This window comes from Melanotaenia boesemani, chromosome 7 (genome assembly GCF_017639745.1).
Source record: "Melanotaenia boesemani isolate fMelBoe1 chromosome 7, fMelBoe1.pri, whole genome shotgun sequence".
In the NCBI taxonomy this organism is placed as follows: domain Eukaryota; kingdom Metazoa; phylum Chordata; class Actinopteri; order Atheriniformes; family Melanotaeniidae; genus Melanotaenia; species Melanotaenia boesemani.
The window spans coordinates 1,263,793-1,291,695 of NC_055688.1; the positions used below are offsets into that span (position 1 = coordinate 1,263,793).

A 27,903-nucleotide genomic window follows, 5' to 3' on the forward strand; every position below is an offset into this window, starting at 1 on the left:
TGTGCTGATGTTCATTAAGGTTGTTTGAGTAGGTCAACGCTGTAGTTGCCATATACATTGAGAGGAACAAGTCTGTTCAGATATGCCCAAAATGTCCCTCCCCATATGCCATTATGGGATAATATAATATTATTATATTACCCTGTATGGCATGCCCCCAGACCCCCTAGCTGAATTTGGTCCCCCACCCACACAACCAAGGCTGTAATAAATGAAACTAGCCTTCCCTATATAATGGCAGATAATTTCATTTAGTCTTTTTCTAGGAACATTTCTGATCAGAAGTTCTTATGTGCCAAAAGCTCAAACTGACCCACTTCATGTTTTTGTTCAGCAGATTACATGGACTTGTGTAGTTACGCATCATAGACTTAATAACCTTTGGCCACCCCGCTATTTTCTCTGGCCACCATATGGCCACCCCTAAAAAAAATCTCTGTGGGCATCCCTGGTCATCGGAGCACTGTCCCCCACCCTGGAGAAGTGGCTCCAACAGATACCTGGAGAAACTTCAGACATCTCCATCTAGAAGAATACAGTCCTAGGAACAGCTAAGTTACTGGAGAGCCTCCATGTCTGTGGAGAAGAACTTGTTGAGAACCACTTGAATAAAAACTGTTTTTAAACGTCCTGTGTGACCTTTGACCTGGTCAGAATGATCGCATCAGTGACTCATGTTTCCTATTAGCCCTTATCAAGGAGAATTCCCACCCACTTCCAGTAAAATCCACCAACTTCATCCACCAGGTTCTGCTGAAAGTGTCCTTTTTATTTAGCTTTCCGTGTTTGAAAAGAGGAATTTAAAAGCCTGAACACAGAGGTGTGTGATTGATGTCCCCTCCAATAAACTGAACAAATTATGTTTTTTTTTTCTAACATGAAACTTCCTGTAGATTTTCTCACAATACACCCACACACAAACACACACACTGCTTAACAAGTAATACCAGTTTACTTTGTTAGATAATTAGTTTGTCAATCATCAACTGTGGGGGGCAGAGTGACGTCACTGACTGACACACTGAAGTCACACCCCCTCATAATCTGAAACTGAACGGACAACCGGAACTACGTTGTATTCTTTTCTAAATAAAGGCAGCGGGATGGAGACTTTTTAATGTACTGTTTTTTGTGTGTGTTTTTTTTTATCTACCAGACTATTTAAGGAAAAAAAACAAAAAAACAAAACAACAACTTAAATTTAAGTTGATTGTGAGTACGACAACGTAACTGGTGTGAACCAAATGTCCTCTGCACACACAAGACCAATAAATAAAAATCAGTTTGTTGCATTGAAATGAAATTATGTGATTTCACAGAGCTGCATCTTAACCTGGATTCAACTATAAAGACATTGCAGCTTTGCTTGTCCACCGTCATGTTATGTTATCGCCCAACAATGCTTAAAATGAGCTTTGAATTCATGTGGTCTGCATCAATTGGTGCAGGGTATGCACCAGCCTTAATCTGGTTACTACTTTCATTCATGAGCAATTACAAACATCTGAACTGGGTGGATGTGTAAAATGTGTCAAAATTAACTACATGTCAGGAAGGAAGAGATTTTCTACAAGAACTCAAACAAAAACGTGCTGAACTCTTGTTCACACGAGAATATTTTTTTCTTCAATGTTCCTTTAAGGGTTCCCTAAATAACAGACACAAACTAAACTATTTTTAGGCTTGACATCCAAAACAGAATTTTAAAAGGACAGATGGAAATTAAAACAGTTTGGGGAAATTCTCAACTGTCTTTTTTTCATCCTGATCAGAATTTTTTTTTACCTAAAAGTTTAAGTAATCTTGCGCTCACCATCACGTCAGCCCTAAAAGACAGTGTTGGGTATTTTTCTTTGATTTAATTTCCTCTGTATGTTATTTCTTTTCCCTGTGTCTACACACGTGTTCTTTTGAGAATATTAAAGTTTTTGTTGTTGTTTGAAGAAAAACACTGCGTTAAATAATCAGTTGATGGATCAATTTCCTACAAAACCTTTCTCATTACAGTACACTAAAGTAATATACAATAAATCATACTATAATAAGAAACACTGAGATGATTCAGGCAGGTTTACCTTCACATTTTTACTATATCAATTATATTCACTGAAATAGTAAGGTTAAAGTAAAAAACCGTGAAGAGGGGTTCGTTTTTTCTTTTTGCAACATGTTTTATTTTGATATCCCAGACCGGAAGTGTCGTGTCTAATTTCGTCACCGCACGTATTGGTGTCCTCGGTGGAGAAATGAAAAGTTTGTCCACTGTCTTCTATGTGTCTCGAGTCGTTGTTTTAACAAACTGTCTGACGGAGTTTTGGGAACTTTTCATGTTTTTTGTTGTTTTAGTCGGAACCGTTTAACGGAGACACGGAGTTCCTTCCTGCTGACTGTACCCCGTGAACTCCTCCTACTGTAAACATAGCGGAAACTAACTTTATTCGCTCTTATCTGAATGTGACAGAGCCCCAACTTCTGCTCGGCTTCAGCCCTCAGTTCTATCTGGGTCATATGACCCAGAAATTTTTTAACTTTTCACCCGAAATTGACTAAGATGGATCGTGAGAGCAGCTAACAGTCGGTCTGTGGAGAACCGGGGGAAACAGCCGAAGTTTATCGCCCTTGTTGAAGCCAGATTTGCAGGTTTAGCTCGTTTCTCCCGGAGCCGCTCGGCCAGGATGACCGGAGACTCGTCTGTGAACTTCAACGTCCTCAACCGGATCTGCAAGCTGGTGGTGGTCCTCTGCTTCCTTCACATCGCCGTCATTTTTGTCTTTTACGTCCGCTCCATGGACTCCCCGTTCGGCTTCCGGAGCCAGCATTCAACTAGAAATGACACGAAGCGGCAGGAGGCCGCGGTGGAGCCCGCGGAGCAGGCGGAGCAGGCGACAGAGATCAAGCTGGAGAAATGTCCGGAGACGTCACCCCTACTGGGTAAGACTGGGCGCGCGTGTTTGTTTGTTTGTTTGTGTGTGTGTGTGCGCACGTCAGCCTACCGTCCTAAACCTGGAACATGACTTGAACGTGACATGAGCCAGTGGTTCTGCTGCTGCTTGTAGTGTTTCCAGTTCTTTTCTTTCTTTTTTTGTTTCACCTTTTTAAAGAAAGTCCACATGGGTTGGTTCTGGTCAGCAGGTTTTGGGGTTTTGAACTGAAAAAATAATAATAAAAAAAAAACAGTAGTTGCAGCAGGTCAATGATGTCTAGTCCCAGCTTATTCCCACTTTAATTCCAATTAATATCTAGTTAAATCTAAATTTAATCCCATTTTATTCACAATTTAATGTAAAATTAAGCCAGTTGAATCCCGGTTCATTCTTGGTTTAATCTAAGTTTTATCCCCTTTTAATTCCAGTTAAGGCAAGGCAGGATTATTTGTACGTTACATTTCAAGTATTTTACATAAAATATTAAAAATATTACAGCAGAATGCAGGAGAAAAAATAAAAAGTTGGTTACAAACAAAAAGGTATAAAATAAATAGAAACAGAACAAGTTGAAACAGAGAACATACATCATAATCATTATCGTCATCATCATTGTCTGTACAAATGCAAGAAAAAGAGAATAACCCCATCTTAATTCAAATATGGATGGATGGGACATTTGTCTTAGGTTTTAGAGACCTGGTAAAACTCAATTACAGTAGTCAAGACTACTGTAAAGAAATGAACATATCCACATTAAATGTTTCTTATGTGGTACATCGCTGTCCTCATACTTCCACGCGACTTTTACGTTGCCATGGTTGACTCAGTTCTTCCACAAGTTCAGAGTTCACTCCCGCAATCCGACGTCAGTGGGACACCGTTTGGCGTCCGTAATGCATCGCTATAAAGTCTCTTTTACAACCGTCCAACACGCCCTAAACACACACATCTTTCTTTAAAAGCTCGTGCAATTTCTACAGTTGTGCTCATCGTCATAGTCTTCTTCTCTGCTTTGTTTCTTTCGCTGGTCGCGATTTCTGCTGCTGTCACTTCGTCTCCTGCATCAAGCGCCGGATAGCTAAGCTCCGTGAAAACGGACCAGTTACGAACGGAATCGACTCAGGAGACGGATGAAGCTGGTCGTCCATCTGCTTCTCCGTCTTTTGCGTCAAGCAAAAAAGAGCCTTAAAACCTGTCCACCTGTCTGTGTGTTACCTGTCCACCTGTCTGTGTGTTGACCTGTCCACCTGTCTGTGTGTTACCTGTCCACCTGTCTGTGTGTTGACCTGTCCACCTGTCTGTGTGTTACCTGTCCACCTGTCTGTGTGTTGATCTGTCCACCTGTCTGTGTGTTACCTGTCCACCTGTCTGTGTGTTACCTGTCCACCTGTCTGTGTGTTGACCTGTCCACCTGTCTGTGTGTTACCTGTCCACCTTTCTGTGTATTATCTGTCCACCTGTCTGTGTGTTACCTGTCCACCTTTCTGTGTATTATCTGTCCACCTGTCTGTGTGTTGACCTGTCCACCTGTCTGTGTGTTGACCTGTCCACCTGTCTGTGTGTTACCTGTCCACCTGTCTGTGTGTTGATCTGTCCACCTGTCTGTGTGTTACCTGTCCACCTGTCTGTGTGTTACCTGTCCACCTGTCTGTGTGTTGACCTGTCCACCTGTCTGTGTGTTACCTGTCCACCTGTCTGTGTGTTGATCTGTCCACCTGTCTGTGTGTTACCTGTCCACCTGTCTGTGTGTTACCTGTCCACCTTTCTGTGTATTATCTGTCCACCTGTCTGTGTGTTGACCTGTCCACCTGTCTGTGTGTTGACCTGTCCACCTGTCTGGGTCCCCAGTGGGTCCTCTGCGGGTTGAGTTTAACACCCACGTGAGCCTGGACCAGATTAAAAAGGACAACCCCAACGTCCAGCTGGGGGGTCGGTACCAACCCAAAGACTGTGAGGCGCTCCAGAAGGTGGCCATCATCATCCCGTTCCGTAATCGGGACGAACACCTGAAGTTTTGGCTCCACTACCTCCACCCGATCCTGCAGAGACAGCAGCTGGACTACGGAGTCTACATCATCAACCAGGTGAGCTGTGATGTCACCAGGAGGGGGGCGGGGCTTGGTGTTCTGATAAACCTGTCAAAGCATGAAAAAACTGTTACCATGGAAATGGCATAATGAATCTGATATGTTGCATGATCACTGACACTCAGGCTGTGTGTGTTTGACGGCAAAAGTCCAGAACACACACACAAACGTGCATGTGTCCTTGACTGAACTGGAATTGGTCCGGAACGTCTTGACCTCTGTGGTTATGTTTCTGGTACCACTGGAGGACCTGAGGGTTCTAAACTGCCTGATCCACATGAGCTGGACCAGAACCGGGTTGGTTTTGACACAGTGAGGATGACGTCCACTGGACTCTGATCCAGTCTCTTTTTCTTCTCCAAGACAAAAGGAAACAGCTGGTTTCCTGAAACATGTTCCAATATAAATCTAAATCTATTATCTGGGTCAGAACCAGAGTCGGTCCAGTTCTAAGGATCTGAAAGTGAATATTTGGACTGAGCAGCCTTATTCTTCTTCTCTGTCTGAGCTCTTAGAGAAGCTTTCTGTCATTTCTTTAGCAGTCTTCAGGAGTATTTCTCCAGGCTCCTCGAAGGACTTACTTTCCAAAACTCTTCTTTGGATGTTTCTGCCTTTTGTTCTGGTCTCTGTCCAGATGATCCCACACTGCTTCAGTAATGTTGAGGCCCGGGTTCTGATGAGGATCCATCAGACCTGCTGCCTCTGATCTTCAGTCATGTGACATTCCTCAGCCTAAACTCCTGTTTCCCATCCTGATATGGAAGATGTTAGGCTGTAATGTATTAAGACTTGGTTAGTCAGTGCTGTAGTGGGTCATTTTACACCTGAACACAGCAGCTCCTGACATGGATTATTCAGGAGGAGGAAGAGGATTGTTTGCTGTGACAGGAAGAAAATAAGATGGCAGACGGTATGTGTGTATGTCAGCTCTTATCTGTCATGTACACACACCTTCAGACTACAGGAATCCAGATGATGTGTGTGTTGGGGTTTCTGCTTCTCAGGACCTTAGAGACACAGACAGGAAACACCTGCATGTACTTACTGACACGTGTGAGTGTTTGTTCTTCTTCTGCTGTTTGTGACTCACAGTTGTTCTTCTTCTCTTGTCTTTGCTTCCTCCTTTTTTTTTCTCTCTGCTCCTCTCACTGCCCCTCCCCCTCTGCATGCCAGGTGTTTCTGACCAATGGCTGTGGTATCTGGAGCCACGTTGCCCCACCCCCTGCTGAAGGGTCGCTCTGGTAATTCTGCTTCTTCTTCTTCTCTTTTTTTCTTTCTGCTGCTTGTTTTTGTGTTTCTGACACCTGAACACCCCCCGAGGAGAGAACCGTCTCATCAGCCAGACCCAGAGCCTCTCCTGAGGAAACAGGTTCTTGTCTGAGGGCACTCAGACTAAAATGGAGCCTAACTCCATCCCATAATAACCTGAGATCAGCTTTATTTTGCTGACCTACCGTGGGTAGAAGTCCTCACACCCGTGTTAGATTGAATAAACCTGTAATAAAAAAATTCATGAAAATATAGACAAATAAATATATTAAAATAATTCCAGGTTCCTGTGATGTGACCTCTGATCTGAACAAGGCCAGTTTATTCGCACAGCAAATTTAAAAACAACAAAGTTAGTAAACATTACTCAGGACTTAAAAGAAGGTCAGATAAAAAGAGGGCCCAAGACCATTAAGACATTTATAAACTACTAAAAGAAGCTTAATATCCTGAAACACACGATTTTAAACCTGGTGTGACATGTTCCTGCCCTCTGGTCTTCGTCAGAACTTGTGCCGCCGAGTTCTGGCCATCGCCATGCTTCACTGTGGCGATGCTGTTCTCCTGGTGATGAGAAGGATGGAAAAAAAGCCTCGGGATGCTGCAGGAACGTACACATGGAATACCCGTGTACCATCAAAGCTGGTCAGAAGGACAGAGTTTTTAGAATGTGTGACCAAGGGATCTTATCACCTTGTCCTAAACAGAAGGATGAAGTTTTAAATTTAGAAACTGACTGAGTTTCTGATCTGGGTGTCCAAACTTATGCATCCAGCTTGGGGTTGATCCAACAGATCAGTTTGATTTCCAGTTAAATTGTTCAGGTCAGAAGTCACTTTAAAGGTGGGAAAAGTCTGGAAATGATTTAAACCAGCATCAGTTACCGTGGTGATCCAAAAAGTCTTTGATCTCCTGTCAAAGTGACCCCCTCAGGTGGTTGCGAGAAGCTTCAGGTGAGACAGTCTTTACTAAGTTTGATTTTGCTCTTTATGCACACACATATAGAGTCGTGAAGCTGTTTACAGCAAGATTCATCAGCTGTGAAGTAAACAGACACACTGGCTCACTGCAGGTGTTGGTTGCCAAGCAACCAGGATCTGTTTACTGCTGAGTACCTGATGTGGAAACCTGAGGATGGAGGAGGAACACTTGGTTTCCTTTGAAATAAAAAAAAGTTTCTGAAACAAAATAAGTAAATAAATAACAAGCCACTCGAGTTGATTTTGTTTGGATATGTTAAACCTGCTGAGTGGTTCAGGTCTCCAGAGTTTACCTGCTGCTGAAGCAACTTTCACATCCCTCCAAGGGTTCGTGTTCTCAGCGGAGAGCCGTCATGTCATGGGGCAGCTGTGTTTGAATCCTCCCAGCATGCACTGGGGTAGTAAACCAGTCAGTCAGGGTGGAGATGCTTCTGACTTTAGACATGTTCAGTTCAAGCCTGCTGTTTTAGAACACATGAAGAAGAAACATCAGGACACAAAAGTCTCCCTGACCCAGAACGTCTCCCTGACCCAGAAACGTCTCCTGACCCAGAAACGTCTCCTGATCCAGAACGTCTCCCAGACCCAGAACGTCTCCCTGACCCAGAAACGTCTCCTGACCCAGACACGTCTCCTGATCCAGAACGTCTCCCTGATCCAGAAACATCTCCCTGATCCAGAAACATCTCCCTGATCCAGAACGTCTCCCTGATCCAGAAACATCTCCCTGATCCAGAAACATCTCCTGATCCAGAACGTCTCCCTGATCCAGAAACGTCTCCCTGATCCAGAAACGTCTCCTGATCCAGAACGTCTCCCTGATCCAGAAACGTCTCCCTGATCCAGAAACATCTCCCTGACCCAGAAATGTCTCCCTGACCCAGAAACGTCTCCCTGATCCAGAAATGTCTCCTGATCCAGAACGTCTCCCTGATCCAGAAACATTTCCCTGATCCAGAAACATTTCCCTGATCCAGAAACGTCTCCTGATCCAGAACGTCTCCCTGATCCAGAAACGTCTCCCTGACCCAGAAACGTCTCCCTGACCCAGAAATGTCTCCCTGATCCAGAAACGCCTCCTGATCCAGAACGTCTCCCTGACCCAGAAATGTCTCCCTGACCCAGAAATGTCTCCCTGATCCAGAACTTCTCCCTGACCCAGAAATGTCTCCCTGACCCAGAAACATCTCCCTGATCCAGAAACATCTCCCTGATCCAGAAACGTCTCCCTGATCCAGAAACATCTCCCTGATCCAGAAACATCTCCTGATCCAGAACGTCTCCCTGATCCAGAAACGTCTCCCTGATCCAGAAACGTCTCCTGATCCAGAACGTCTCCCTGATCCAGAAACATCTCCCTGATCCAGAAACATCTCCCTGACCCAGAAATGTCTCACTGACCCAGAAACGTCTCCCTGATCCAGAAATGTCTCCTGATCCAGAACGTCTCCCTGATCCAGAAACGTCTCCCTGATCCAGAAATGTCTCCTGATCCAGAAACGTCTCCCTGATCCAGAAACGTCTCCCTGACCCAGAAACGTCTCCCTGACCCAGAAATGTCTCCCTGATCCAGAACGTCTCCCTGACCCAGAAATGTCTCCCTGACCCAGAAATGTCTCCCTGATCCAGAACTTCTCCCTGACCCAGAAATGTCTCCCTGATCCAGAAACGCCTCCTGATCCAGAACGCCTCACTGACCCAGAAATGTCTCCCTGACCCAGAAATGTCTCCCTGACCCAGAAATGTCTCCCTGACCCAGAAACGTCTCCTGATCCAGAACGCCTCACTGACCCAGGAACGTCTCCCTGACCCAGAAACGTCTCCTGATCCAGAACGCCTCACTGACCCAGGAACATCTCCCTGATCCAGAAACGTCTCCCTGATCCAGAAACGTCTCCCTGACCCAGAAACGTCTCCCTGATCCAGAAACGTCTCCCTGATCCAGAACGTCTCCCTGATCTGTGGATTTAGAAACTGAAGAGTTTGTTAGCTGCTGCATCCTCGTCCTGATTCGTGTGTGTGTGTGTGTGTGTGTGAGTGACAGGAGGGGGATGAGACCTTCAACCGGGCCAAACTTCTGAATGTGGGCTATGTGGAGGCTCTGAAGGAGTATGACTACGACTGCTTCGTGTTCAGTGACGTGGACCTGATCCCCATGGACGACCGGAACATCTACAGGTGCTTCCAGCAGCCGCGCCACCTGTCCGTGTCCATGGATAAGTTTGGCTACAGGTGAGTTCAAACCTCTCCAGCTGGCTGTTGTTCGACGTGTTATGCTCTTTGTTCTGGTACCTTTAGGCCAGGAGTCATGTGACCTGATTTTTACCTCCGGACAAAAGAGTCTTTCATGGTTCTTTTGTTAGGAAAACCAGGTGTGTCAGAGCTGAACAACACAGAACAAAAAACAGCCTCATTTATCAAGCGTACTTGCACACAGATCTGTGTGTATTCAAGGAGTGTTGAAGCATGTGCAGAAACAACAACCAGCACAGAAAGCGTCCTAAAGGATGTAGGCACTGTTGTTTTTTCCCACTGATCCATGCGTGAAAATGTCTGAAGCACTCTTCTCGATCTGTGTGAATTCATTCCGATCGAATCGGTTGAGGTATTTACATCACGTATTTTTCATTTGACTGGATCAAAACTGCTCCACGCAGCTGGAGACAGGTTGGATGTTCTCTCCCATCACTGAGCTGCATTACATCATCTGTCTGGATGACAAAAATGTATTTCTCTTTAACAATTAAACATCAGGAAAATTTAAAATTATAATGTTCAAAAAGTCTGTTGGGTTCTTTCCTCTCATCTGTTGTTGGTTGTTTTAGTTGTCTTTGTCTTTAAAGATAAAAAAAAAAAAAAAAACATTTTTTATATCTTTTTTAAAGATAGAAAACACTTGTGACGTGTTGCGACCATATCTGAAAAACAGAGGATGCTTCTGAACGTAAACGGCCACGAACAGGTACGAGCAGGAGATTTAGAACATGTGGGACATATCAACAGCTGATTACTGACCAACATGCTGCGACTGACCTCTGCACATTTGATAAATACAGATGATTTCTGAATTTCACTGTAGGATGCAGTGGTGGATAAATGAGAGAGCAGGTGAAAGATCAGAACAGGTTCCTGGATCCTGGTTAATTTCAACGTCAAGTCCTTAGGAGCTAATCCAGGCTAAAGAATGAGGCGCTAGAGGCAGGTATTATCAGAACAAAGCTGTGGGTAAACTTCAGCTGTCTTTGTAAAACCATATCAAATCAAATTTTATTTATAGAGCCCTTTTCATGCACAAAGCAACACAATGTGCTTTACATAATAAAACAAATTATGCATATTCAAAACTAAATTTAAAAGCCTTCACACAGTATATAAGAGGAAATTAAAACACACCTCATAGTCGTCTCTTTCACACACAATTGTACACACTCACACACATACAAACAAAGTGCATGTCCCCTCCCCCACCCGCCCAGACCCCACTCTGTACCAAGTTTCTGTCTCTGAACTGGATGCAAGTAAGTAATGCAAGTAAAACTTGGGGATCCAGTCAAACTGGAAGCCAGTCACCCACGACCACAGAGGGTGCCGCCCAGGCCCAGCCACAGGGCTGCAGTGCAGGACCCCCCAGCCACTCAGACAAGGACCGTCACCATGGCAACAACCCCGCAGACAGAGCAGGTAGAGCTACCGGTGTGAAGGATCTTCAAAAGGAAAACACTGGAGATAAATAGTAGAAACAAGATTAAATAAACTTAGAAACTATGAGAACTGATAAGAGCCACAAGAATAAAAATACAGATAAAGGAGTTCAGAAAAATTATCAAATAAAGTGAAATGAAATTATATATATATAATTATATAAACTAATTGGGTAAAAAACAAAATGGCATAAATAAGTGGTATTTAAAAAAAGTAGAAAAATATATAATTAAATAAAGTCCAAAATCTAAACAGAATCAAGTAAAATTCAGCTATAAGCTAAGCTAAAAAGAAAGGTCTTGAGCCTGTTTTTTTTTGTTATTGAAGTTTTTATTCGAACACACATAAACCTCCAATCAAACTCGAACACAAATACTGACACCATAACAGACAAAGTATCCAGCATACCACCATACATATATATAAAGGCCTCCTGTAGATTGACATTTCCTTGTTTTCCTCTTGAAACCACCAAAACATACATTAATCAATGTCACCGCTACAATTTTTCATATATACACATACACCCTGTTCACAAAAAGAAACGTTCCCAGGTCCTCTTAAAATGTTTCTCTTCATTGTTAATTCTGGCCAACATGCATTCATATGATGCAACTTCTGACATCAATCCCATCCATTTTTTAACATCTGGGGCGGTTGTACTCTTCCATACTCTTAAAATTGTTCTAGCAGCTGTGATTATCCCAACTTTTAGAGCCCCTCGGTCATATTTAGATATGTTTGGCATTTCTGTGTGGTCCCCTAATAAACACAGTCTTGGTGATACAGGTACCGTCACACCCAGCCTTGCACTCATACGTTCCAGTACTTTCTCCCAAAATGGGTACACTAGCTTACATCCCCAGATCACATGTATGAATGTCCCTGTTTCACTCTGACATTTCCAACATAGGTTATTTCCTATTAAGCCCATTCTATGTAATTTTGAGGGGGTGAAATAGAATCTATGAGTTTCTTATACTGAATAAATTTCCCCTTTGCCTCTCTCATGTAACCAGTCCTCCTCACTCAGATCACACCCTAGGTCTTTCTGCCAGATGATCCTCAAATTGTTACACATATTTTCTCGTATACCATTAAATATTCTGTAAAATATGGCTGCTCTGTGTGTTATACTGGGTAGGTCCAGAACTTCCATCAATGTATTCTTACTGTGACAAAATTTACCCTTTGTGATACTGTCTCTTATTTGTAAATATTTCCAAAAATTACCTTTATATTCCAGATCATATTTTTGCATGATATCAGCAAAGGACATGAACACTCCACCTACATTCAAGTCGCTCAGTTTACGTATCCCCCTTACAAGCCATTGTCTCCAGTAGACAGGTTTCTTCCCAATACGCATGGCTGGATTGTGCCATAAAGAGGCATAAGGTTGTCTTAAGTGTGAGATATTATATACCTTGTGAATTTCTCTCCAAACTGTTTTGGAGTAAGACAGCACTGGATTTGAAAAATAATTATGTCCAGGAGTTGTTATGCCATGTGAGAGAACTTCCAGAGGTTCAAACAGGCTAGTCAGTTCTCTTTCAATTTGATCCAACTCAGCTCTTGGTCCATCCCCTTCCAATGTTTAATTAATCTAGACATTTCAAATGACAGATTATATAATCTTACATTAGGTAGACCCATACCTCCTATTTCCTTCGGTGCCCACATCTTTTTAATATTAATCTTTGGTCTTTTTTTATCCCATAAAAAGTCTTTAACAGTTTTATCATAATGTTTAAATAATTGTGGTGCTATATTGACTGGTAACATCATGGAGACATAATTGAATTGTGGTGCAACCACCATTTTAATTATATTAATTTTCCCCCATAATGTTAGCTTCAATTTTCCCCACTTATCCAGGTTCATTTTAATTTTCTGGAGGAGTGGTTGCATATTTGAGGTCATTATGTCAGCCAGATTTGGATTTAGTTGAATACCTAGATATTTCATACCAGAAGATAGGAACTTGAAGCCATATGAAGTGATAACCCCAGAGTGACATGTATGTGATATTGGCATACACTCTGACTCAGTTTATTTTATACCCTGATAATTTAGAATATGATTCTATACATTCAAGCAACCCCGGCAGGGAGTTCCCTGGGTCTTCCAACACTGCTAAGATATCATCAGCATACATAAGTAACTTGTGCTCTCTGCCCCCCGCTTGCACACCTTTAATCCTCATATCAGCTCTGATCGCTACAGCTAATGGTTCAGGAACCATAGTAAAGAGCAGTGGGGAGAGAGCACATCCCTGTCTTCTCCCCCTGGAGAGACAGAAAAAATCAGATATCAGCCCGTTTGTTAGAACAGCTGCTCTTAGGCTAGAATAAAGTATCGTCACTCATTTACAGAAGCCAGGACCCAACCCAAATTTTGAAAGAGTTGACAAGAGGAACCCCCACTCCACCCGGTCAAAAGCCTTCTCAGCTTCTAGAGACAAGCTGCCACTGGTACTGGGTTAGAGCAATTCATATGAATCAAATGTACAAGCCTTCTCATGTTATCAACCGAGGATCTTTTTTTAATAAAACCTACTTGATCTCCATGTATGACATCTGGAAGTATTTTTTCTAAACGTGACGCCAGGGTGCCTCCATGTACACTTTATGCAGTATGGGGGTCAAGATATCAATATATTTCTTGTAATATTCAACCGGGAAGCCATCCAAACCAGGTGACCTCCCGGTTTTCATGGATGAAATAGTAGTCCTAATCTCTTCCTCTGTTATTGGAGCATCTAGCATGTCTTTTTGCTCGTTAGATAAACCCGGCAGACGAATACCAGAGAAGAATGCCTCTGTGTCTTCTGTGTTAGAAGCACAAGAGGATGTGTAGAGATTTTCATAAAATTTTTTAAAAACCTGATTAATTTCTTTCGATGAGGTTACTACCCCACTATCCTTTTTAATTATTGGAATGTTGTTAGAATTTTCCTGTTGTCTTAATTGTCTTGCTAATAATCTGCCACTTTTTTCACCCCCTTCATAGAAAGTGGTTTTTAGCCTAAATAGAGCATACTCAGCCTTTTTATTATATATATCATGTAGTTGATATTTCATATTACAGAGTGTTTTGTATAGATTATCTGAGTAGTGACTTGCCAATTCTTTCTCTAATTTACGAATCTCCTTGTCTAGTGTGTTTTCTTTCTTCACCCTCTCCTTTTTCATTTTTGAGGCATGAGCAATATTTTTCCTCTTATATAAGCCTTAGATGCTTCCCAGACTGAGGAGATTGTTTCTGTGGAGCCAATATTAATTTCAAAAAAGGATTTAAGATCCTCTGATAACATGTTGTTGCTAAATGACTCGTCTTGTATCCACGCGGTGTTAAGCCTCCAACGTCCTCTTTTCACATTGTCTGTGCTCAGGTAATTATGTAACTCCACTGCAGCATGGTCACTGAGGGCAATAGCCCCAATCTGACAATCCACTACCGAGTCTATCAACGAGCTAGACAAAAGACAAAAATCAATCCTCGAATGGGATTTGTGACAATGGGAGTAAAAAGTGTATTCCCTCTCACGTGGGTTCACCAGTCTCCATATGTCCACTAGACTCAAGTCCTCTATCAGCATATGAATTGCAGCTCTATCCCTGGGTGATGATTTTCCACTGGGCTTACTCTTATCAATAAGTCTTTCCATTACCTGATTGAAATCCCCTGCCAATACGACCTGGCCCTGCGTGTTTCCTATCATCCTATTAACTTCATGAAAGAAATCAGGTTCCTCCTTATTTGGAGCATATATATTACATAGTACTGTTCTGATTCCATTGATCAGGGCTTCAATACAAATAATTCTACCATCCTTATCATTGTGTTGTTTCAGCATGATAAAATTTAGATTTTTATTAATGAGAATCATCACCCCATTCTGTTTGCTAGAGGATGAGCTATGAAAAACCTTCCATACCCAGCCTCTTTTAAGTTTCCCTGCCTCTTCATCCCCCATTATATGCGATTCCTGAATAAATATTATGTCTGTATTTTTAGATTTCAAATATGTCAAAACCTTCCTCCTTTTTATGGGGTTCCCACATCCATTTATGTTCCACGATATTATGTTAATATATTTGTTAGTCATCCCTTCCAGTTATGTTAATAGTGTTTGACCTCAGTTCTCTCACCATGGTTTCAATAATATCTAAACAAATATTCAAGAGGTTGTTCGAAACGTTAGGCCTTCTCATACATACTGTCTTAGTGCCAAGATAACACACGAAAAACACAACAAACATAACCCCTGTTAAAGACATCCAGAACCTGGTGCTTCTAACTAACCCCGACCCCGCCCCCCATTTAACCTGAACTAAATCAGCTGTGTCCGTGAAGATGAGCGTCGCAGGGTAGACCAGCCTGTGTCTCACATTCAGCTCATGCAGACATCTCTTCACTGGGATGAATGCTTTTCTTTTTTCCGCCAGCTCTCTGGACACATCCTCGTAAAAGGACAGCTTACCATCCTCCCAGTCGATCCCACGTCTTTCTTTAGCCACCTGCAGCACCTTGTCTCGTGCCGATGAACGTAGACAGCGCACCAGTATGGTCCTTGGTGGTTGGTTCGGGCCCGGTATGGGTGTAAAAGCGCGGTGGGCACGTTCAATTTCAAACTCGTTGCCAGATAGTCCAAACCCCTAAGAGATGATCTTTTCCACATACTGAGTAACTTTGCCTGTCTCCTCCTTACCCTCCTTCAGTCCGACCACTCTTACATTATTTCGCCTGCCGCGGTTTTCCAGGTCTTCCACGCGTTTCCAGTGTTTCCAGCATCTTATCATACTTCTCCATGCTTTTCTCCATTCGCGTGTTTACGTCTTCCACGTCCGATAGGCCTTGTTCTGCCTCTCCAAGCCTCACTTTTATGCTCTCCACTGTATCTTTAAGCTCCTTTGTTGTCTCCTTGATTGAGACGACATCCGTTGCCACTACATGAAGAGTGGCACTCATTTTCCGTATTTCCTCAAACAGTGTTTTGTCATCAAACACTCCTCCATGTTTTGGGTCGTCTTCACATGCTGTCATCGGCGAGGTGGTCTCAGGTACTGGACTGGTCTTTGAGGTTAGCTTACTTCTCGTCGCTGCACCTTTGAAAAAGTTAGCTTTGTTGTTGTTCGACATTTCGCCGGGGAGCTGTAGGTTTTTGGTCGGATGGTCAGAAATCGGTGTTGATAATTACTTTTAACGCAGAAACTCAATCTTCGGACTAAGAACGGAGTGTATGTCTCCAAATTTACATAATTAACCGATGGTCGTGAGTAACTCTCCTACTGCCATCTTCCTTGCGGTCCCACCTTGAGCCTGTTTTTAAAAATGGCAACAGTCTCTGCAGCCTGAGGTTCTCTGGCAGGCTGGTCCACAGTCCAAGCCTGAAGTGGTAGACCAAGGCCTCATCCTATGTTTTGGTTCTGGTACCAGAGGATCTTGGTGAGGGTTCATAATTCAAAAGCAAGTCTTATAAATAGGAAGGTCCAAGACCTTTAAGACATCTCTAAAAGATTAAAAGGACCTTAAAATCAATCCTGAAACAGGCGGGGATTGTAAAACTGGTGTGATGGGTTCCCTCTGATTCTGGTCAGAACTTGTGCTGCTGAGTTCTGGAGTAATTGTAGGTTAGAGATGGACTTTTTGGGAAGACCAGAGGGCAGGGCATTGCAGTATTTTAATCTACTAGAAATAAAACAATCAGCACCTCAGTGCTGGCGAGAGAGAGAAAAGGGCGATTTTGGCGATCCTTTTTTTTAAGATGGTAAAATCCAGCTCAGTCGAGGAGGACACCCAGGTTTCTCACACACTGAGAATATTTAAAGTTTTGTAATTTTGATCAAATAATCTCTCTTTTGCCCTCGGGACCGATAATTAAAACTTCAATTTAGTCCTTATTGAGCTGTAAGAAGTTCTCTGCCATCCATGACTTTATATCTAAAAGACAGTTTAAAAGGACGTTAACTGGCTCCAGGTCATCAGGAGACACAGCGATGTAAAGCTGTGTGTCATCAGCATAGCTGTGAAAATCAATGCCGTGTTTCCTGATGACATCCTCAAGAGGTAACATGTACAAATTAAAAAGTATCGGGCCTAAAATTGATCCCTGGGGAACCCCACACTTGACTTCATGGATTTTTGAGGAGCATGTATCCATACTTAGAAAGAATTTTCGATCTTTGAGATAGGAGTAAAACCATTTAAGAACAGTACCTGAGAGGCCCACCAGACTTCTGAGTCTGTCCAGTAAATTCTGGTGATCAACTGTATCAAAGGCGGCACTAAGATCCAGTAGAACCAAGACAGAAAGTTTCTGAGTCTAAGTTAGATCTAAGATCATTAACAATTTTTAAAAGGGTGTCTCGGTACTGTGGTTTGTCCTAAAACCAGATTGATATTTTTCTAATATATTATGTTTATGTAAAAACTCATGTTATTGCATAAAGACGAATTTTTCAATAATTTTACTTAAAAACGGTAAGTTGGATACAGGTCAGTAGTTATCAAGATTGTCTAGCTCTAAATTAGAATTGTTTGAAATCTAGACAGTTTAAAATATTAAAAAAACTCCCCTGCAAGAGCATCAGATCTGTTGTCAATGTGTAGGTTAAAATAACCAGTTATTAAAATTTTACTGTATTTTGAGTGTATTACAATTAAAAAGTCAGAAAATTCTTGTATAAAGCAGGAGGGAGGCTTGGGTAGTCTAAACAGTCACAGATAAAATAGGTGGGTTGCTAAAAACAAAAGCATGATATTCAAATGACGAGTAATTATCAAACAGTATTTTTGCTAAAATTGATCCTCGAGCTATTGATGCAGTACTACCCCCTCTTCTGCCTCCCCTGACTGAAAATACAAAATTAAAATTTGGGGGAGAAGCCTCAGTGAGGACAGCTGGAGCATCAGCATCATGCCAGGTTTCAGTTAAAAAGAGACAGTCAATTTTATTATCTGAAATAAGATCATTAATTATAAAAGATTTGTTTAAAAGAGAGCGGACATTTAGAAGTGCCATGTTAAAAGTCATAAGTGAGTTCTTTTGATGAGTAACAGATCTGGAAATTGTAGGGGCTATGGGAAGACATGGAATGATAGAGATTTGTGACTGAGGGTGTTTGTAATTCTTATTGGTGACGAGTACTGGTATATGATGGTGAATAAGGTCGGGTTGGACTGGGGATATATTCTGACTGTGATGTCAATCAGAGAATGATTTGCAGGAACGGAGTGTGAGTTCAATTTTCATGGAAAAGAGTTGTGATCCTGTTTGATTTGGAGGAATGCCATCTGATTTAAAGAGGTGTGGTCTATTGTAGAGGATGAGAAGTTGTCGACATATGGAATGTTGATGGAGTTGCAGAAACCTTTAAGCCAGATATGGAGCTGCTGGAGGCGACTGAAAGTGACATCTCTAAAACGGGGAGAAGGCAGTGGTCCGGAAATTATGCATTGTTTGTTTAAATGTTTAATGCTGTGGATGAGGTGGATGAAGTGTTTTTAAGGGTCTCTGACTGCTGTAGTTTCATGTCGTTTGTATGGACAATAAATGTGGAAACAGAAGGGTGGGGATGGGAGAGCATGTGGGTGGGGTCAGTAGCGTCCTTAAGGAGTGCACCTGGATAACAGAATGTGCGGCACCTGTTGACTCTAATATGCCTGACCATAGATGATCCCACGATGAAAGCGTCTGGGCTTTGGCCATTTGACCCGGTTTTGACAGCTGACACATTCCGGTCAGCAACTGAAGGCGACGTTCTGGAGGCCCTGGAGCAACGGCAGAAAAGGAGGACGCGGTCTCTGGGTGGAGGTTCTTGCTGCAGGCACCAGGGGAGAGGGGCAGGCGGTCGTCACGGTGAATATCCCCTCTGCAGGGGATGCAGCAGAGGCAGGCGCAGCCAAGGAGGACGCTGTATTCGCCCCGGAGGTTCTTGCTGTAGGCGCCACGGAAGAGGAGCCGGCGGTCCTCCTTGTGGAGATCCCCGCAGTGGGCGCAGAGGAAAACATGCTTGTAGCCCCCGCAGATGAACGTTCCTGGGCAGAGCAATGCCGTGCTCCAGAGTGTTCGCTCACTGTGTCTCTGAGAAGCTGCCGACGCTTTGCTGAGGACGACCTCTGGGAGCGCCGGGACTCTCCATTGGTGTTAGCATGGACAGAAGCAGTAGCCGGTCGCTTGCCACTCAGCGACCAAGAGGAACAGGAAGAAGAAAAAGAAGCAATAGAACACGACAAGCACCAACCCACACCATGGCAGCACATCCGGACAGGCCTAGACCTTAAAATACAAGCTGATTGTGAATCTGGTAGCAGCAACACGCCTGGAAAAAGTTGGACCAGGAGCAACAAAAATCTGGGAAAGTATTTGATAACTAATCAGGTTAGCTGGCAGCAGGTCAGTAACGTGACTGGCTACAAACGAAGCGTTTCAGAGTCTCTGAGATGTAAAGATGGACACCAATCTGAGACACACTGGATCTAAAAATTTTATAAAAATGTTCCTCAATGTCAAACTGAAGGCTTTGAAGATCCCACCATCTACAGTGTATATTATCATCAAAAGATTCAGGAGGAATCTATGTGCGCTGGGACAAAATTAAAGGTTAAACTGGATGCTTGTGATCTTGGGTCCTCTCAGCCAGAACCAGCTTTTTCCGTCTTCTCTGGACCAAAGCTCATTTAAATGGTCTGAGGCAAAGTGTAAACCTGGATGAAGATGTGAACTAGTTTGTGGAAAGCATGGACGGCGTGTCCTAAAGACTAAAGAGGAGAGGGAGCATCCAGCTTGTTATCAGTGGACAGGTGAAAAGCTGCATTTCTGATGGGATGGGGCTGCATTAGTGTCTATGGCGTGGGCAGCTTCCACATCTGTGAAGCTCCATCAATGCTGAAAAGTACATGGAGGTTTTAGAGCAACATCTGCTCCCATCCAGACAACGTCTCTTTCAGGGAAGGCCTTGCAGATTTCAGCAAGACGATGCTGAACCACATCCTGCATCCATCACAGCAGCATGGCTTCACAGGAGAAGAGTCCGGCTGCTGAACTGGCCTGCCTGCAGTCCAGACCTTTCACCAATACACAACATCTGGAGCATCATGGAAGCAGGAATCCAGCAACCAAGGTCCAGGACTGTAGAGCAGCTAGAATCCTGCATCAGACCAGAATGGGACAACATTCCTCTCCTAAAACTACAGCAACTGGTCTCCTCACTTCCCAGACGTTTCCAGACATGTTAGAAGAAGAGATGCTACACCATGCTGAACACCACCCTGGAACTACTTTTTACACCATGCTGAACACCACCCTGGAACTACTTTTTACACCATGCTGAACATCACCCTGGAACTACTTTTTACACCATGGTGAACATCACCCTGGAACTACTTTTTACACCATGCTGAACACCACCCTGGAACTACTGTTTACACCATGCAGAACATCACCATGGAACTACTTTTTACACCGTGCAGAACATCACCCTGGAACTACTTTTTACACCATGCTGAACATCACCCTGGAACTACATTTTACACCATGCTGAACATCACCCTGGAACTACTTTTTACACCATGCTGAACACCACCCTGGAACTACTGTTTACACCGTGCAGAACATCACCCTGGAACTACTTTTTACACCGTGCAGAACATCACCCTGGAACTACTTTTTACACCGTGCAGAACACCACCCTGGAACTACTTTTTACACCGTGCTGAACATCACCATGGAACTACTTTTTACACTGTGCAGAACACCACCCTGGAACTACTTTTTACACCGTGCAGAACACCACCCTGGAACTACTGTTTACACCGTGCAGAACATCACCCTGGAACTACTTTTTACACCGTGCAGAACATCACCCTGGAACTACTTTTTACACCGTGCTGAACATCAACCTGGAACTACTTTTTACACCATGCCGAACATCACCCTGGAACTACTTTTTATACCATGCTGAACATCAACCTGGAACTACTTTTTACACCATGCTGAACATCACCCTGAAACTACTTTTTACACCGTGCAGAACATCACCCTGGAACTACTTTTTACACCGTGCTGAACACCACCCTGGAACTACTTTTTACACCGTGCTGAACATCACCCTGGAACTACTTTTTACACCGTGCAGAACATCACCCTGGAACTACTTTTTACACCGTGCTGAACACCACCCTGGAACTACTTTTTACACCGTGCTGAACATCACCCTGGAACTACTTTTTACACCGTGCTGAACATCAACCTGGAACTACTTTTTACACCATGCCGAACATCACCCTGGAACTACTTTTTTCCAGATGTGTTACTGCATCACATTCAGCTCATATTTTCCATCACATGGTGAAATGTCTCAGTTTCATCACCTGACATGTTGTTTTATGTTCTACTGGGGATAATATGTGAGTTGATCTGATTTGGAAATTGTTGAATTTTGTTTATTTTTTTTTTAACATTTAACGCAGCGCCCCAATGTCAGTGATAGGCTAAATATAGTTAAAACTTCACTTATTTTTCTCCAGAAATTTCAGGTTCACAGCGTATTCTAAAAGGATAGTTTATTAAATATGAACATTTGATAAAGTTCTTGTACTTCTTTGGGCTAAAGTAAAGGGAAAAGCGAGGAGTTTTCTATATTTAAAGGTCATTATGTTATTTTACTAATCTGACCTGGTTAATATTGAACTGCCGTGTGGCCCCTGACCTAACATGAGATTGACCCCCCCCCCCACCCCCCCCCCCCCCCCCCCACCCCCCACCCCCCCCCCCTTTAGGTGGTTCTTCCTGAAAAAAAATATTTCCCAGTGGGTTCAATGTTGAAAAAAGTTTGCGAAACACTGAACTAGAGTTCCTTACACATCGTTGTGGAATGTAGTTCTGAGGAACCTCAATACGGAGCAGTGAGCAGACCCTGGAGCTGCCAGATCCTCCAGCATCCATCCAGGTTTAAACTTTCTGACATGTTCCACATCACCTGATCCGAGTCTCAGACTGATCCGGGTTCTGTTCTGAGATCTCTCTAAAACAGTTTGGACCTGATCAGTGAAAATAGACGTCCTTGTCAAATATGAGGATCAGCTCCGCTGGTTCAGACCAACCTGCTTCCTTTGTTTACCACCTCACAGGTGTTTGTCCTCCTTTCACATGTCTCCTATGGACTGACGATGGACAACAAAGGAACACCAGTTCTGAAAGACACGTCTGAAAAATTGTCATGCTTCCATGAAGCTGGGATTTCAGGGGAACGCCAGGAAATAGGAAACTGATCCACCAGGCCTCCTCCAGGTTTCTCAAGATCTCGTCCAGGTTCTTCCTGGTTCCTCCAGGTTCACCCAGCTCTTCTCCAGGTTCCTTCAGGGCTGCTACTACAACCTGAACCTGCAACAGATTTTCCAAAAGACAGATAAGAGCATGGAAGAGCTTCAGCTGCTCCATATGTGGTCTAGAAGAGGGAACGTGGGCGAGTCTCTCCGTCTGCTTCCTGTCAGAGAGAACAGGAAGTGCTGACACAGACACCACAGAGGAAGAGATGAACCTTGAAACAGGCAGAGCTCTCACTTCTTGTTTCCTGTCCACACACACACACAGACACACACACACGCACACTTCCTGTCAGATCACAGAACCTGAGTACAGTCGGAACTCATTCTGTTCTGCTTCTCTGATCCATTCAGAATCAGTTTCGATTTATTCAGGAAGTTATGGAAAACAAAGTTTGGATCAGCTAACGTAAAAGCTGGATGTTGCTGCACTGTTATGTTGCCTGGCAACTGATATAAATGTCAGTAGACTAGTAAGCTGATTCGAACATCCGTTTTGGTGGTCTGAATATATGGATTATTTTGTGACACCTTAGATTGTAATGGAGCCTGATGACTTACCCATCAGGACCAACCCTCCAGAAGGCTTGTTTACCTTGGTTCTGGTTAAACCGGTCTGAATGCGAGCAGGTTCACCTGAGGCCTGTACAACGAAGTGTACAGCCAGGAAGGAACGCTGGCAGGAAACTGCAGACAGATTATACAATATTAATTACAATGTAAAAGGACAGCACTCGGATCACTTCACTTTATTATGGTCCAGATGTTTTGGTCAGAGCACTTCCTCACGTTTAGTCTGTCTGTGTCAGCAACATCGCTCAAAAAAGTTATGGACGGATTGGATATGATTAGTGATTAGATTTTGGGGGTGATCCGGATCACTGTCTTGATCCAAGAATCTTTTAGAGGATTCTTTACTGTGGGGAGATGGAAAAAATTTTGTCATTTGAGCTTGTAACTAAAAAAAAATAATGTCCACAATCATCTGCAAAAAATAAAAACATAAAACAAATCCAATGTCTTGGCGGAAGTCTGCGCTCTCTGTGCCTTTAGTTTCCAACGAGTTTCGAGGCTCAGCATACCCATGTGAGCGTGTTTGAATATTAATTCCTGATGGCTCAATTATTTGTTTCTGTAGTTCCGCCATGTGTGAGCATTATTGATAACTTCATTATTTCAGATGCAACACGAGTGGCGCTAAACAGACTTGAGAACAAGTCAAGAACAAGGACAAAAACATGCTTCAAAGCAGTCAGTGATGTTGTTTTATTTCCGAATCAGAAGGATGCACCTATCCCTAAAAACTCTCTCTCCTGAGCGCGCCTCATGATTCGCACACCAAGGTCAACAAAATGGGCCGGACATTTTCTAAGAGAACTGATTGGTCAGGAGGTGGAGCTTTTAAACTCGTTGATCTCTTATCCACAACATAACCTGCTCCAGAGCAGGTCAGTCGTTCAGCATAAGCTACCATGGTGATAGACCGCGGTAAGAAGTGAACCAGCTTTGTAGAATATCCCAACGTTATCCCGAGAAGAGAAAATCCAGCTTCGTCATACGGGCCTCAGAAAGGTTCTGAGTCTCCAGAAACGAGCCGCTACCAGAACAGTGTCTGTCTAGGAGCACTCAGGTTTAAATCCCTCATATGGAACCTGAAGGTTCTGGTCCTGCAGAACATGGAGCTGTGATAAAGTTTAATGTGTTTAATGTGTGATTCCACAGGTTTTTCTCCTCACAAATGTAAACAGACCAGGCGAATGGCCAGGCTTAGTTAATGCTAATGTTGTTTACCAGTCTAGAGGAACTCTGTCAGAAATGACTTTTTGCGCAGTTTTAATACAACTTAGTCCACGTTTTCATGCATTCTGATAGTTTCCTCTTACATGATGTATGAATAAAACTGAATAACTATGCCTTCAAACTGCCTCATCAGTTACTAAAGTGATCACAGTGATAATAAAAAAACTGCTCATATTGACATTAGAGCTGTAAATATTCTGGTCTGTTTCGGTACCTGAATCTTAACCTGATCCTGATCCAGAATTTTTCTCCTCCTCTAGGTTACCGTACAATCAGTACTTTGGAGGCGTGTCCTCGATGAGTAAAGACCAGTACCTGAAGATCAACGGCTTCCCCAACAACTACTGGGGCTGGGGGGGCGAGGATGACGACATCTACAACAGGTTCGGCTGACCATCATCACCGTCATCATCCTGCAGCAGGGATCTTCAGTTCTGGTCCCAGACTTCCATCGTCCTGCAGGTTTTAGATGTTGTCCTGCTGAGTCAGGTTAACAGGTCTTTGTTCAGAAGCATCTAAACCCTGCAAGAAGGTGGTCCTTGAGAACCGGAGCCTGAAGATCCTGGGCCTACAGGTTGACTTGATGATCTTCTGAACAGTATCACTGTCTTCAGGTCATGTGGCGCCACCTTGTGGCCACAGAAACACTCTGCAGTTCTCTGTGTTCCACATCCATGAATCACAGCCTGGTTCCACTCATTTAAACATAACTGACCTGGATAAGAACCTCTACAGGATGGCTCTTAGGTCTTTGTTTTTGAGGTTTGAAGGGGTTAGTTCAGAACCAGGGGCGGGTTCTGGTTGGATGGGAAGCTAAGCTAAAACCTTGATGACAGTTCAGGTGAACGGACCGGATCTGAGTCATACAGGGTTTGAACCCTGTAGACTGGACCACATTGGACCATAGCAGCAGTTTAGCAGAGAAAAAGAGAAAGCGTGATGTTCTGAAAACTCCCGGAGTCTTTGTTGTTTTTCAGTTTCACACACAACTTCTAGCTGTGGTGACGAGCAGCAGTCTTCATCACTCTGCTGATGTCTCCACAGGTTGTCCTTCAGAGGGATGTCCATCTCCAGACCCGACGGGGAGGTCGGGAAGTGTCGCATGATCAGACACGACCGGGACAGACAGAACGATCCCAACCCTCAGAGGTACACACACACACACACCTTCACACACACAGACACACACACACCTCTGGTAACAAGAGTAGATCACAAACCAGTCAGCCAACCATCAGTCAATCAGTCCGTCAGGCTTCATTTAGAAAGCACCTTTTTAAGCAGACTGCAAAACTAAATGCTTAACGAGCAAATAAAATCACACTGAAGTGGAATAGAAACGCCTAGAAAAAAACAAGTTGTGGATAAAAGTGAAAATGATCAAATCTGTGATCACATCATCAGTTAAACCGGTTTAGATGAGTAAACCAGGACGGAAACGGTTAGAAATACGCTCATCATAGAAGCCAGTACCAGAGACTGGTACCGGGGTCCACGAGACCGGACCTGAACTAAAACCGCCCTTCCACCCAACCTGGAGCTTCTGGGAACCGCAAGTAACCAGTTCTCTGATGGGGTTGTAAAGAACCAGGTCTCAGCTTCAGGTTCTGGTTCTGAGCTGCTCTTTTCTCCGGTCTTTGTTCATTAGAACTCTCCAGAACTCAGCTGTGGTAACAGGTCACCAGTGGCGTCTCGACCCGGTTCATTGTTCTGATCAGGTTTTGGTTCTGACCTGTGACACATTTGAATGAAAGCTGAGAATCGCTGAGATAATGGAACGTCAAAACCTGTGCAGAACCGGACCGTGGAGGGAACCTGGACCCAGCAGGACTCATCTGTGTGTGGATGTTGTGGTTCTGTTCTGATGGCTCTGTTTGTTCTGGTTCCAGGTTTGACCGGATCGCTCACACCAGGGATACGATGGACAAAGATGGGCTCAACACTCTGACCTACCAGCTGGTCTCTGTGGAGAAACTGGACCTGTACACCAAGATCACAGTGAATGTGGGGAAGCCTTAAAGTGGTCCCGGTAGAACCGGAGCTGGAACCATGCAGTACAAACCACATGCTGCCTCTGACACTTGAAGCTTTAAGTTCTGGTTCTGGTCTGCTTGGACCGGACCTGCTGGTTTTTGCACAGACTGATCTTTTATGGGTTTTTTTTTTTAGTGGGCCAACTCTGTTCTGATTGGTGAGCTGGAACCAGTCAGTTGCTTTATTTAAAAATTAGGATGAATCGGACCGGGCCTGCAGGATAGGTTCTTCAGTTGTGGTGGTGTTGGGGGTGGTGGGTAAACAGGTGGAGGGGGCTTAGATCTGGTTCTGGTTCAGTTGGGAACAAGAGGTTTGGTACCAGCAGCTCTTGGATTTCTGACCAATCCTGTCAGAGCTGGCCGAACTGTCTGACGAGCTGATTGGACGTAACCTGGTTCTGACCTGGAGAGTTCTGAATGTTGGACCGAACCTGGTTTTCAGCCTCATCTCACAGCACCGAGTGTCATGCACAGAGTGGGACCGACTCGGGCCTGAAGACGTTCCTGGCCCCAGTCCTGGTACTGGTCCTGGTTCTGGTCCACTGTGGAAGTTGGAGCAGTCTTGAGTGAGGTGGATCGGAACTTGTCCTGGACCGCACCCCGCAACTGTTTGGTTCTACAGAAGGCAGGTGTGGGAATGGACTGTTTCGATGACAACCCTCGTGTTAGTGTAAGCTTGATTATAACTAGTGAACATCGGAACATGGATCAGATCATTAATCTGATTATTGATCCGATTGCTTCAGTTCAATAGTTGTGATCAGTCAGCTGTTGCTGGCTCCGCCCCCTACATGAACACTTGAGTAGACCCACAGCTGATGGTTAAACCAAAGGACAAATCTGGATGTGTTAGTCTCCATGACAACTGAACAAACTCCACCTCCAGAGGAAGTTGTGAGGCAGTGGTTACCATGGAAACAACCAGCTCAAGCTTATTAGTTTCAGTTAACCAGATCAGGGATTTTACAAGAACCGGGTCAGGGACTGTACCAGAACCAGTTAAAGTGAGAACCTGCGGACAAGATCCAGATCAGGACCAGGTCTAAACTCTATCCTGTTACAGTGATTGAAAATCAGTTCTGATCAGTGATCAGCTGTTTGATCACCTGTGATTATTAATGAATGTGCTGATTAATCGATTGATCCATTTGTGGAGGCAGTAAAAGCTGCTTGATCAATTCAACCAAATAATCAAGAACTTGATCAGGAAAATGTAGTAACTGACTGATTATTGATTATCTAAGTGTCCTTACTGCAGCTGTTGGTACCAAAGACTTTATTGATCCTGTGAATGAGGTCACCTTACAGCTGGACGAGCTTGTCGGATTATTGACAGCAGATAGTGATCAGTGTGTGTATGTGTGTGTTTTGGCTGTTTGTTGGTACATGTATGTTTGTTTGTGTACAGCAGACCAAAACTTGTGTGTGTGAAACAATCACCTGTAAAGTGCCTTAAATTGAACCGGTGTGATGCTGGACTGGATAAACTGGTGAACTGGTGAAGGGAACCAGTGTGTGGTGATGATAAATAAAAGAACTGAACTTGGATCAGAGTCCTGTTGTTACTTTTCATCTAGGGTCTCACTCTGCATTCAGGGTATTCTCTGCATGACATCATCATGTCCACCAGGTGACATCACCTGATGGAAACTCACCAATTATCATCTTCATCACAGAGCGAGATGATCCCCATCTCCAAAGTGAGATAACCAAACACGTTCAGTGTGCAGACACTTTAGTTTTATCAACAAACATTCATCAGAATACGGTTTCA

General features: G+C 43.7%; 1 protein-coding gene across 1 annotated transcript; it reads left to right on the forward strand.

The window, feature by feature from the left end:
• Positions 1-2,208: 2,208 nt before the first annotated feature.
• b4galt1l (DP-Gal:betaGlcNAc beta 1,4- galactosyltransferase, polypeptide 1, like) lies at positions 2,209-27,675 on the forward strand. Its single transcript, XM_041989575.1, has 6 exons — positions 2,209-2,931; positions 4,776-5,011; positions 9,308-9,495; positions 24,357-24,479; positions 25,141-25,245; positions 25,986-27,675. Exons 1-6 carry the CDS (start codon positions 2,676-2,678, stop codon positions 26,113-26,115), a joined length of 1,038 nt encoding a protein of 345 aa, XP_041845509.1. The 5' UTR covers positions 2,209-2,675; the 3' UTR covers positions 26,116-27,675.
• Positions 27,676-27,903: the final 228 nt, after the last annotated feature.

Bases quoted from the DNA above. Each gene is read 5' to 3' on its own strand.
- b4galt1l (XM_041989575.1), top strand. From the start codon at position 2,676: ATGACCGGAGACTCGTCTGTGAACTTCAACGTCCTCAACCGGATCTGC. The intron at 2,932-4,775 runs GTAAGACTGGGC...CTGGGTCCCCAG, and splicing joins GGAGACGTCACCCCTACTGG to TGGGTCCTCTGCGGGTTGAG. The intron at 5,012-9,307 runs GTGAGCTGTGAT...TGTGAGTGACAG, and splicing joins GAGTCTACATCATCAACCAG to GAGGGGGATGAGACCTTCAA.